General features: G+C 42.5%; 1 protein-coding gene across 3 annotated transcripts in view; it reads right to left on the bottom strand.

Annotated features, from left to right (window-relative positions):
• Window positions 1-5,584, bottom strand: part of LOC129701462 (M-phase inducer phosphatase 1-B-like) — a 38,338-nt gene extending 32,754 nt beyond the window's left edge. For 2 of the 3 annotated variants that reach the window (XM_055642653.1, XM_055642655.1), the window contains exons 1-3: window positions 5,395-5,584; window positions 3,906-4,121; window positions 1,846-2,057 (exon numbers count right to left, since the gene is read on the bottom strand). In XM_055642653.1, the coding sequence (XP_055498628.1) occupies window positions 1,846-2,057 (212 nt within the window). In that variant the 5' untranslated portion in view covers window positions 3,906-4,121; window positions 5,395-5,584. The remainder of the gene's footprint in view (window positions 1-1,845; window positions 2,058-3,905; window positions 4,122-5,394) is intronic. The other variant, XM_055642654.1, reaches the window with a different exon arrangement.
• Between the last annotated feature and the right edge of the window lie 8,024 nt (window positions 5,585-13,608).

Raw genomic sequence — 13,608 nt, 5'->3', positions numbered from 1 at the left:
CACAAGAGCGGACACCTTTACAGTCATGAGATATGCCAAGTGTGGTATAGACAGAAATACAAACTAACCACCCATCCTTCCTGCTTCCATCTGTGGTTCCCACATTCATTTTATGCATCACCACAGAATCCACTAAACTGGAGAGAAAGCAAATCATCCTTGAACACCAAGCATCACCTTTAGACTTTAGAAATAAGGTGGGGAAACAAGCCCTTTGACCCACCGAGTCCACGCTGACCAGCGATCACCCCACACACTAACACTATCCTTCCGACAGCATTAAGGGCTATTTACACTTTTAATCGAAGCCAATTAACCTACAAACCTGCACTCCAGGTGTGGTCTCACCAAGACCCAAAATCATCCTTGAACACCAAGCATCACCTTAGACTTTAGAAATAAGGTGGGGTCTCCGACAGCATTAAAGGGCTATTTACACTTTTAATCAAAGCCAATTAACCTACAAACCTGCATGTCTTTGTAGTCTGGTCAGAAGCCGGAGCACCCGGAGAAAAATTACGTACAGACAGCAACCGTAGTCACGATTGAACCAGATCTCTGGCGCCATAAGGAACCAACTCTACCACTGTGTCACTGTGCCAAAGAAGACAATTTCCAGAGCAGGAGATGCTCCAAACTGTTGCATGGGTCAACGACCAAAGGGTATTTGTAAGCAGCAGCCATTATATTTAATATAATCTGCCAACATAGCAAAAGATAACTTGTATCTTTCCAACACATTGCACCCAAACCTCAAGAAGATGACAATTACCAAGAGGTGGAACAGAAAAGAAGAAAAAGAAGAAAAATAAGCACAAGCCTAGGAGGGCAAAATAACGAGACAAATGAGAGAATGTCACAGCACAGAATCAGATAAAATATGTTGTTACTGATGGAGGCAAGGGTGATTTATTGTCATATGTCCCAAAACAGAACAATGAAATTCTTATTTGCAGCAGCAGCACAAAAAGCAGTAAGCGCAATACTCAATAGATAATATAATAAACAGACAGTACCCACAATGGAAAAGGAGAAAGGGAGAATAAATGATGAATAAAAGACTGCCGAGCAGATAAAGCAACCCAGGATACAGGGTGAGACAAGGTCAAAAACAAAGGTTGTCAGCAGGTCCATAAACTCAAAAATATTCAAAAAGCTTGGATTTGTTTTGTCTTTTTTTCCCCCCATGGTCTTCTTTTAGAAAATGCACGAGTGATTTACTTAATTTGTTTTTGTGCTTGGACTAATGTCTTGATTTTTGCATAGCCCTTTTCTTTTCACAGTCTCATAGAAATTGTGTGGTTTATGTACACTTTAGGTATTCATGTGTTGTCTGAACTGGTGTGACTGCCATGCTGCTGCAAGTACCTCACCACGCATGTGACAATAAACTCAACTTGACACAGCACTAGACCCTTCTTCACCTCAGTCATAGCATTTCGTAGCAACTGTTCCTGGCTGAATACCACTAAGTCAATCTCAATGGAAATGGATTCCAGCCCTTGCAATATGCCACAGTGATTTACTGATGTGGAGAGCTCGGGTGGGTTGAGCTGTGTAACTATGGCCCAATGCTGAGGATGACACAAAGCAAGCATGTTCCTTTACATTTTGCAGCTGCATCTGAGCTTCTGTCTCTGGGTGGTGAAGCAGGCTGAAAAGTGTAAAAGGGATTACTCAGTTTATTTGCCAAGAATATTCATTTGCCCATTGAATCCAGACACTGGAAGATTATTATTATGTTTTTGGCCTTCCTCCACACCCTGACATTGATACAGAAAGGAGACAAGATCTTTCCTCAGCATTCAGTTGATGTGGATTAAGTTTGTCACTTCGCTTGCTTACCCTTCACAGAAGCCAATGCTACTCGTGTTGAGGGAATTATTCTGCAGAGGCGACGTTGTAGGCTCCGGGGAGAAGGACATGGACGAGTTGGAGTCCTGGATAACCGAGAGCAACTTAATGCTGTCCAGCCGATAGTTCGGACAGAAATCAGGACTGAAAGCCATGGAAACATCTTCACACTCATCCATCATCGCAACACAGTCACCAAACATCTGGAAAGAGGACAAGCAAAGTGCATGGAGATTTCATTTGAGATTCCTCAGGTGTGCTATCTTATAGAAAAAGGAATATGGAAGTTATGATTAATTAAATAGATAGACGTAATGCTTCCCCAGTTGTGGGCATGGCCATCAACTTGGCTCATTGCTTGACAAAGCCCCAATAATAATTCAATGATTCTCCACACTACAGAATCGATTCAAAGTGAGCAATTGAAATGAGGTGCAATTGAAGATAAGTTAGTTTTGCACACAGTTTCCTTCCCAAACTGATCTTCAACACAAAAGGCAGCATCCATGTATAACTACACATATCCCATGTTAAGCTGCTCAGAGTTCAAGGCAAGCATTCACCATCATGAGAAACAAAAGAGTTTGCCAGTCACCATGAAAAAAAATATTCACCTTACTGAACCCAGTTACAGGCTTGGACTGGTGACAACCTGGCTCCAAGAAGGCACCAATGTGGGAGAGGACCTTAGGTTCTGGTCACAATCAAGAATCCATCAAATCAATTACATCATCTCAGCTGGCGATCATTATTCTCTACCAACATATGGCTCCTGGCCCTAGTCAGTTTACCTTACTTTGGTATAAAGCAGTCTGGTGCAACTAGCAACCTAACCTAAAAATCAGTAAAACACAAAAGTGCTCTGACTTCCCATTTGTAATAAAAAGTTGTGCATGCCACAATCTAACTCGCTTCAATAAATGAAGCAAGGTCATCATATGCACCCAACAACTGTATAAAGTTTACACTCTTCGGGCAATACACTAACCAGATTATGGAAGCAGGCAGCCAATATTGTCCCACCCAGCTCCTTGAACTAGCACAAAGTGCATATGCACAATAATCACTACGTAAAGTTTCAAAATGTGGAAATATGTGCTGGTGTCATAATGGGGGTTGCATGATTTCAGTCTCAAAGGTTACGAGGTGGAGCAAGGATAGTTGTGTTTTTTTTTTAATCTAAAAAAAAATCAACTTTAAGGCCTTAGCAGAGCATAAAAAACATTAAAAATGAATGTTAATAAGATCATTGCTTTGATGATTCAGTGAGTAAATGAGAATCCACTTTGGAAGAGAATGACAGAAGCCAAGATACTGAACATGATCAGTAATGAGAGTGACAGTGATGATTCACCTGTTCCTCAGGCAAGGCTTATAAGAAATAAGGCAAATAACATGGGAACCTTCACTGGAAAATAAAGTGCACATCTCAGCGAGGACACGACTGAGTTTGTGGGTTGTTGGGTTTTTTTTTAGTCAAACAGCCTACCCATGCTAAGCTCAGATGATGAATGAACAGATACTAGACACCTTACAGCAAAAGGGACACAAAATCTCACATGCACTGTAATCATGAGAACAGGTCATATGAAAAAGAAGCATATTAGCCTGCTGTTTACTGCTATGTAGCACATTTACATTTAACACTGGTAGTACCTGAACAGCAAATATACAAGAGAACATCATTCCCAAGTTCCTTTCAAATTTCATTGTCGTTAATTATAATTTATGCATCTTTTCAAAGACCCTTGCCAAATATAGGGTATTACCACCATTTCAATTGCAGCAGCTCAAGAATGCTGCTCACCATCACTGGGTAATAACAAATATTCTTCCCCAACATCACCTACACATACATCCCACATATGGAGATACAGTCTATTCAAAAAAGAAAGGCAGAAATATTTAGCATTGGGTGACAAGAACACACAGCTGTAAACTCCAATTGGTTGACACCATTAAGCCAATATGCCATGCAAAATTAGTCAGCAAGTGACTTTTACAAAGCAGCTAAAATGGAGCAAAAAGATTTTCATTGTACCATCACTTACCTCTGAAAAACTGCTGAAGTTAATTTACAAGACTTTCAACTGCAAGATACCTGCATAAGTATGGCTCAAAGAGATTGTAAATGGCTTGCATGTAGAACCCAGCAAATGGTCAACAGGGCACAAGAGAGTAGACTCTACCACCACATAGTAAAGATAATCATTTGCTTCCATCATCCAACACCAGAGGCATGGATTCTTCCTCTCACACACGCATTCCTAAAAGTAAAAAAGATCTTAAATGCCTCTTCCCAACTCCTGCTGCGGAAAGTTCACTGCATATACTGATCAATGCAGCTGGCAGCATCCAATATTTTTCACTTTCTTTCTCAACCCAACCTCCCATTAAGATGTTGCTGTTGCTGATACGTCTCAACTCAAGCCCTGAGAGAAAGCAAATTGAGCCCCATTTCCTAGTGGACATTGATCCATTCTCCCTAGAAAAATAAGCAACTACTCTCTTCCCCTCGCCAACACCATAACTCCCAGCAAAAAAAGATCTAGGCTGCTTCATTCTCACACTATAATTCCCAACAAGAACAGATCTAGCCTCACTCCAGCTCAAGCTGTCTAATGTCACATAAAGCGGATGTTCCTCTCAGCCTTACTTCCAGTAATGAGGATTGAGTTCTTCACTCAGTCTGCCTTTTAGTAAACAGGATTAAGTCTCCCTTTCTCACTCTCATGCTAACTCACAACAAACAAAAAGCTTTCATTTATCCTTTTCTTCCCAAAATTCCAGTAAACAGGATCCCACGCTAACCAGAGACAACCCAGGGTGCTGGAGTAACTCAGCATATCAGTCAGCATCTCAGGAGAACATGACACACAATCTCACTCTAGATCCTTTTGCCGAGAGTTACATTGTTTGAAAAGGAAAGACATTAGGTTTCCTTCCCAAATTCCCAGCAAATAGGATCTCATTCTAACTAGATCCTTCGTCTCAGAGAAGGAAGATTAATTTTTCTCTCCAAATGATCTCGCTCCCTCCGACTCCTACTTGACATGATCTCCCTCACATGGTCTTGACCCAAAACATCACCATTCCTTCTCTAGAGATGCTGCCTGTCCCACTGAGTTACTCCAGCATTTTGTGCCTATCTTTCATGTCTTAATAGTCATAGTGATAATGTGGAAACAGGCGCATTGACCCAACTTGCACACAGTAATCAACATGTCCCAGCTACCCTAGTCCCACCTGCCTGCGTTTGGTCCATATTCCTCCAAACCTGTCCCATCCATGTACCAATCTAACTGTTTCCTAAACGTTAGTATAGTCCCTGCCTCACCTACCCCCTCAGGCAGCTTGCTCCATAAACTCATCATCCTTTGTGTGAAAACGTTACGCCCCAGATTTCTATAAATCGTTTCCCCTTCACCTTAAACCTACGTCCTCTGATCCTCGATTCACCAACTCTGGGGCAAGAGACCCTGTGCATCTTAGCGAGGCTATTCTAAGTTGCCAGTTCATGTTATGCCGACTTAGCCTCACCTCCCGCAGGGCAGAGGCTTTCCCCTCTGTACGAGGCAAATCTGCTGCGACTGTGGACGCCGCTGGGCTGGACTAAACACACTCCTCGGCTGCGACCGGGCCCAGAGCCACCCTCTTGCTGCGAGTGAACGAGCACACAAGGACCCGCTGCAGCCCCCGCTGTCGCCGCCGCCACCGCTCACTTCCGGCTTCTGGTGGATTTTAAATCTCCCGCGGTGACGCCGAACCCCCAGCAGCCAATGCCAGCCCTGCTATCCGAGGCGGCCAATCGCGGCCCGATTCCTCCTATGCGTCACGGGGGCGGGACCTGCCTCCCCAGCGGCGGCGCCGATTGGCTGCGGCTCAGTCGCCCACATGATTGGACAGGATGAGTGTCAATCAGGTCTCAGTTCCCCTTCGACAAAGGGTAGATACAAAATATGTCTTCAGTCTAAAGCAAAGATCTTATAGCTAAAGCAGCATATGCTGCTCCTGCAGCTCCTTCCCTTAAACAGTATATTTAAATATTATCTTGTTTATTATATTGTTCACAGAGTACTATCTTTACAGTTCATTTCACTGCACTTTATGTGCAAGTGACAAATCTTTGCAATTCATTTCACTGCACTTTGTGTGGAAGTGATGAATAAAACTTGACTAGACATATTCTGTTGTGCTGCTGCAAGTAAGAATTTCATGGTTCTATCTGGGACATATGGCAATAAAACACTATTGACTCTTGATCATTGGAGTTTGGTGACTTTCTGCTGTCTTACAATCTCACAAACATCATGGCCTGCTGAAATGTGACTGTACGCATGGGGAGGCAGGTCTCCTCCAGCATCACCCTGAACATCGGTGCACCACAGGGCTGTGTGTTGAGCCCCTTCCTCTTCTCCCTCTACACTCTCGACTGCAAACCCACCCACGAGGCCAACACCATATTAAAGTTTGCAGATGACACCATCGTGGTAGGCAGGATCACGAGTAACAACGAGGCCGCCTACAGGACAGAGGTAGAGAACCTGGTGAGCTGGAGCCGTGAGAACAACCTGATCCTCAACGCAGCAAAAACAAAGGAGATGATCCTGGACTTCAGGAGGAGACCGAAGACCTTCGTCCATCAGCCCATCACCATTAACGGCGAGACAGTGGAGGCTGTGCAGAACATCAGGTACCTCGGGGTCAACATCAGCCACGACCTGACCTGGACCGTCAACATCACGGCGACGGCCAAGAAAGGACTTCAAAGGCTTCACTTCCTGAGGTGCTTGAAGAGGGCACGTCTCCCACAACAGCTGCTGGTGAGCTTCTACAGGTCAGCCATCGAGTCAGTTCCCACATACTGCATCACAGTATGGTACTCTGGCTGCACCGCAGAGACCAGGAAAGCTCTCCAACGCGTCATTAAGACTGCTGAGAGGATCACTGGCACCCAGCTCCCCAGACTGGAGGACATCTACCGGACCCGCTGCATCCGGAGGGCCAAGGGCATCATTAGAGACAGCACACACCCTGGACACTGCCTCTTCACCCCCCTGCCCTCAGGAAGACGATACAGGACACTGAACGCCTGCACGACAAGACTAAAAAACAGCTTCTACCATAGAGCTGTGACACTACTGAACTCTATCCCCTCCCACACTGATTCCCCCCCTCTTTCTCATACACCCACCCATACTCTTATATGTTTATAGTCTAAATTTTTTTAATAGTTCTTTTTTAAACGTATTTCTATATTCATATTCCTGTGCAGCTGGAGGACTGCTCCAACAAAATTTTGTTGTCTTGTACAATGACAATAAAGATTATTATTATTTATTATTATTAATAAAGCAGTGTGTGCAATTGATATAATCAAAAATAAGCTGCATTCAAAATAAAAAATATATACAAAATAAAAACTCCAAAAACTCCTCATACATTTTCTATGCATTCAATAGTGCTCATACTTTTGGACTTTGGAGACACAGCGTGGAAACAGGCCATTCAGCCCACTGTATCCGTGCCAACGAGCGATCGCCCATATACTAGTATCTCCGACGCACAAGGGACAATTTACAATTTATAGAAGCCAATTAACATACAAACATCTACTGCTCTGGAGTGTGTGAGGAAACAGGAGCACCTGGAGAAAACCCACGCAGTAACAGGGAGAACATACAAAATCCCTTTCAAAAATACACCACTGCTACTCATGTTGCTCCATGGGGTGAAATCCCATCCCTTGTTCCCAACGGACTCTGCCCCTCAATGTCCAGGACCCTAGACTATGGTCCTACCCCACAGAGCCTTTGCATTGGCTGCACCAAAGCATGTGCTCCTGGAATGGGCCAGTCGACAACATTCCCTGACAGACATCTCGCTCTGCCGTGAGACCAAAAAGTAAAATATATTTTCTTTAATTCATAAGAGATAGGAGCAGAATTAGGCCAGTCTGCCTATCATGTCTACTCCGCCATTCAATCATGGCTGATCTATCTCTCCCTAGAAACCCCATTCTTCTGCCTTCTCCCCATGAACTCTGACACCTGTACTAATCACAAATCTATCTATTTACGCCTTAAATATATCCACTGACTGCCTACATAGCCTTCTGTGGCAAAAAATTCCACAGATTCACCACCCTGACTAAAGAAATTCCTCCTCCTCCTTCCTAGAAGAACGTCCTTTACTTATGAAATTATGACCTTGAGTTCTAGACTCTCCACTAGTGGAAACATCCTCTCCACATCCACTTTATCCAAGCCTTTCACTATTCTGTTTGTTTCAATGAGGTCTCCCCTCATTCTTCTAAACTCCAGCCAGTATAGGCCCAGTGCCATCAAACACTCATCATATGTTAACCTACTCATTCCTGGGATCATTCTTGTAAAATTAAAACTTACCTTGGCTTCTGGAATGGTGGAGTCCCAAAGTAGAATATTTAGAGAGCAGCTTATGCACACACCTCTCATGCAGGTTCACCACAGGGCATCATTATACTCCTTTTGAAAAGTAAACTACTTTCTAAAAATCAGTCCGAAGAAGGGTCTTGACCCGAAATGTCACCCATTCCTTCTCTCCAGAGATGCCGTCTGTCCCGTTGAGTTACTCCAGCAATTTGTGTCTACCAACACTTTCAAACGGTATCTTGGCTTGAAAAATTATTATCATAAATTGGTCCTCATATACATTTGTGGAAAAAGATGTTAAATCAGGGCTGAGGAAATTACAACGGGGTAACTGGAAATTGATACATTTCATGAGCACAGTTTTAAGTCGCGAGATTTAGTTAAATGCTGTCATGAACATTGAGGCAGAGGAAGCAGGGGTGTAGGTGAGATGAGCATCAGCAATCAAGGGGGAACCACAATGATGGGATATTTGATCACCATCAGAATACTAGGGACTGTCATCAAAGTTGATAGTCAATATGAAATTTAAAGGGAAAGATTTCTTATGGGAGAATTTTGAACAACTTTAGCTGAAATAATGTGTGGGAAGGAACTGTGGATGCTGGTTTACACCAAAGTTAGCGACAAAAGAGTAACTCAGCAGGACAAGCAGCATTTCTCGAGAGAAGGAATGCTGAGTCACTCCAGCACTTTCGGTTTTGCCTAAGATTCCAGCATCTGCAATTCCATGTGTTTCAATTATTATAGTAACTCAAGTTTCTGCACAGGTGCATGAAGTAAGAGTATGACTCTATGCCGGTGAAAATGTTGCTAGTTGTTATAACTGGCACAATATTCAATAAGTGCCTTCCTCTGGCATCATATTTTCACTCCTCTTCTTTCCTTATCTTTCCTTATCTTTATCTTTTGTCTTCACTCCATCCCTGCCCTTTGTCTCCCCATCTGCCAATTAAAACCCTTCACTTGTATCCACTTATCACTTCTTCTTGTGCATGGCGTGCACAGCCTAAAGTTGTAGATCAAGGGTAGACAGCCAGGACAGGACAGCATCAGTTACTGGCTTTGATGCCACCAAGGAAATGCCTCAGGGAGCAGTCACTCACGATGTGTGGGATGGTCTGGTCTAGATGTCCGCAGTTGCAAGCAGGGCTGTCTGTCATCCCCCACTTATGCAGGTGGTGGACTGTTCTTGCATGGATGGTGCAGATTCCGCTCAGGGTTAGCCATTGCATGTGATGGAGGTCAAAACCCGGTGGTTTCACTGTGAGGTCTGTGAGAGCCTCTCCGTTGTTGGTGTTGGCATTTTTCCAGGCTCTGCGCCACTCAGTCTTGAAGAAGATCTGAAGAAGTCTGAAGAAGGTTCTTGACCAGAAAAGTCACCCATTCCTTCTAGCCAAAAATGCTGCCTGTCCCGCCGAGTTATTCCACCATTTTGTGTCTACCTTCGGTTTAAACCAGCAACTGCCCCCACCTCCTTTCCAGTCATCTCCCCTACAATTAAACTGATGGGTATTGACCCAAAGCGTTACCTATGCATGTCCTCCAGAAATACTGCCTTACCCGATGAGTTAATACAGCATTTTATTACCCAGCAGCCGCAGTCCCTTGTGTTACATCATTCACCAGGGTTTTCTGCAAATTTGATCAGAACAGGTTGTCCTAATTTGGTTAAGCTTATCTACTGTGATATACAACATCAGACTGTTTATCAAAGAAGAATAAACTAATTGAATGAAGAAACAATGGGGCTACCATGTCTATCCAAAAAAAGATTCAGTGATGTGTAGGAAGGAACTCCAGAAGCTGGTTTAAACCGAAGATAGACACAAAATGCTGGAGTAACTCAGCATCTCTGGAGAGAAGGAATGGCCGATGTTTTGGGTCAAGACCCTTCTTCAGACTGAAAGTCACAGGAGTGATCACGGGAGTATCAGTGATCTTTGAGGAAGAAAAATAAAATAGTTAGTTTGGCACTGAGGATACTTTGTTTGGAATAAGATAGGTTTGACCAAAGTTCATTAACATTGTGATATGGTCAAACAATTAAATCGTCTAAATTCAGAGCTAATAAACAGTTGTCATTTACTAAACTTGCAATAATTACATCAACATGTGTCCAGCAGTAATTGAATCTTCACATGTCAAATTGTTCCTCAGTGTTCGAGATAGGTAGATGGGCAAGATATGTGTCTGTGAAACTGGTACAAATCATTGTCTTTATCACGATGAAGGAGAAAAGTACTGAAACTATTGTTAATCATAACATTAATCACATTAATCACATTTAGTGTCAGCCACCAATTTTCGCCAATGTTATTTGAAGATATTCTTCGAGATCCCAATACAGAACCACCACCGATTTTCCAGCAACAGATGGTCCGGGCACTCCTTTAATCCAGACAAAATTATAACAGCGCACTTGTAATCCCCCTGGAGCTCCCCCGAAAATGTGGTGCCCAGGCCGGCTGAGGAAACCGATCTCAACATCATCGGGACTTCCATGGCAATTGGCAGGTTGAATTTGCCCCTTGTGGCCAGGGCCCTGGAACTCTGGCCCAGCCAGACCCGGCAAATCCATTCCCATAGCCGACTTCCACGGCTGGCTTTGTGGGCCAGTATCTCGGCCCCAAAGCCTGTGACCGTTGTTTGTCCAGCAAAACACAAATTACGGCAAGGCTCTGGAACCAAGGGTGCTGAAAAATAATTGGTGTAGCACCTAATCCTGTGTTTTTAATTGTAAACTATCAATTATTAGACTACATATTCTATTATTCTCAGTCATCCTTGCATTAACAGAAAGATTGATCCAAATTTCAATAACCTATGGCACACCCATTATGATCTTTGAACTTCCTCATGTGTCTTGGCTCCCAGTTCCTTAATGCCTCAAATTTATCAAAATATTCCTCCTCAAAATATTTTACATTCTTTCTTCTCCATTTTGCATAACGTTTGGCTTGTGTAACTTCCTAATTGCTTTGAAAATCAACAAGCTGCAAGTGCTCGAGATCAGATGTGTGAATGTAAAATACTGGAAACGCTCAGATCAGGTAACATCTGTGGGAAGAGAATCGGAGTTAATGTTTCAGGATGAAGATGCTCCATTGAAACTGCCACGAGTTAAAAACAAAACAAGCATTTTTTAAGTTGCAGACGGTGAAATTCTTAAGAATGGTCTTGGACAAAAACATGGATAAGAAAGGTTTAGAGAGATATGGGCCAAATACGGGAAAATGGGACGAGTTTAACGGGGCATCTTGGTCGGCAATGATGAGTTGGGCCAAAGGGCCTGTTCCTGTGCTGTCTGCACGATGACTCCATGACTCAATGACCTGAAATGTTAACACAATTTATTTTTCCAGAAATGATGTCTGACCTGCTGAGTGTGGCTGTGGCAACATCTTCCATGCTAATCCTAATTTTAGAGCAGTTCAGAATGGTTAAAGCCTGTACTTGCCTCAATTGCTTTCTTTAATCTCTAAGCATTTGTAGCCAGCCATCCCCCGATTTACTCTATTTACTTTTTTTATTATTTATAAATAGTATTTACTATTTACTATTTTTAATTCTCGTTTTTCAATTTCAATCGTATTCTGTTCAAATCCTTGGTATCTTTCCTTAGTTTGTCATGATTTACAAAAATTGAGCTGCAAAGTCCCGATTTCAGCTAAAGAGCAATATTCAGGGAAAGGAGTTTTTCCATCAGCCGTTCAACTCTAGAATATACTGTACGCTCAAATCCAACGCAGCCTGATAAAATGAAAAGGATCTGTTCAAGATATTTTTATTACCTTCCCCAAAATGTTCTGAATTTTGCTTTAAGAAAATTGGAGTAAGAACTTGGCCTGTTCCATCATTCAATATAATCGTAGCTGATCCTATACCTCAATGCCATGTCCCTACTCTGCACTGGCACGATTTGATATATTTGTGGCTGTTCACTTTATTCCTTTCTCAAACACATTTAGTGGCTTAGCCCCCACAACCCACTGTTGTGGAGAAATTCCATGGGGATTCCATGTTCTGACTGAAGACATTTCTCTTCATCTCAGACATAAAGGTCTTGTATAAGAATGTAAGATCTCGACTTAAATTGTTGATCCTTCTTTATGATCCATTTCTTTAACTCATTAGATGCTGGGTGACAGGGTGACTTTGTTCTTTACTCCAGGTTCCAGTATAATTTCCCCTCATTCTAAACCCCCCTAGTCAGGGGAAGCATCCTTCCCATATACAGTGTATCAAACTGCTTCAGAACTTTGTGTGTTTTGATAATATTTCCTCTGATTCTTCTAAACTCTCTTTAGTTTATTTAGTTTAGTTTAGTTTAGTTTAGTTTATTTAGTTTAGTTTAGTTTAGTTTAGTTTAGTTTAGTTTAGTTTAGTTTAGTTTAGTTTAGTTTAGTTTAGTTTATTATCGTCTTGTGTACCGAGGTAAACTGAAAGCTTTGTTTGCCTGCCATCCAGTCAGAGAAAATACTATGTGAATACCATCAAACTGTCCACAGTGCACAGATATAGGATAAAGGATACACATTCAGTGGAAGTTATAATATTAAAGACAGATCAAAGGTCTCCAATGGGATAGATGGGAAGTCAGGACCGTACTCTAGCCGATGAGAGGACCGTTCAGTTTCCTGATAACTGTTGGAAAGAAACTGCCCCTGAATCTGGAGGTATGCACTTTCAAACTTCTGTACCTCTTGCCTGAGTGAAGCGGGGAGAAGAGGGAGTAACCAGGGTCCTTGATTATGCTGGTGTCCCTGCCCAGGCAGGTGGAAGTGTAGATGGTCTCGGGGGCCAACTTGGACCCAGTACTAGTTGACCTAGTGCCGTACCGGGGACCTATCTGGCAAACCTCCACAGTGAATCATTAGTGGCTTGGAATTGAAATGTGACCTCAAGGCACAATTTCAAAACCTGCACATGATACACAATTAGGAAAAATAATGAATGAACTGGAAGATGGGTAAAGACTTCAAGAGTAAAAGGACAGTTGGGATGAATGGGCATATGGCAGATTAAAAATGTGGTCATAATCAAGAAATGCTGTCACATTTGTTAATATTATTTGTGCTTCTGGATGAAATTTAATTTGAAAACAAATTCAAGAGTCAAGAGTGTTTAATTGTCATATGCATAGACAATAGAACTTGTAGCTGCTTAATGGGCCTGTGACAAAATACACGTAAATAATTTATGATAAACAAACTTTAATAAATGAATAACCCCATTAATATCTAAAGTTCTTAGTGCAAGTTCTTTGTGCAACCGAAGACAGTCCACAGGTCATAGGTTAGTGTGGTCTAGCGTTCAAGAGCCTGATGGTTGTTGGGAA

The sequence above is a fragment of the Leucoraja erinacea genome, chromosome 11 (assembly GCF_028641065.1).
Source record: "Leucoraja erinacea ecotype New England chromosome 11, Leri_hhj_1, whole genome shotgun sequence".
In the NCBI taxonomy this organism is placed as follows: domain Eukaryota; kingdom Metazoa; phylum Chordata; class Chondrichthyes; order Rajiformes; family Rajidae; genus Leucoraja; species Leucoraja erinaceus.
The sequence above is the reverse complement of the archived record's forward strand: the minus strand, read 5'-3'. Positions and strand labels throughout refer to the sequence as shown.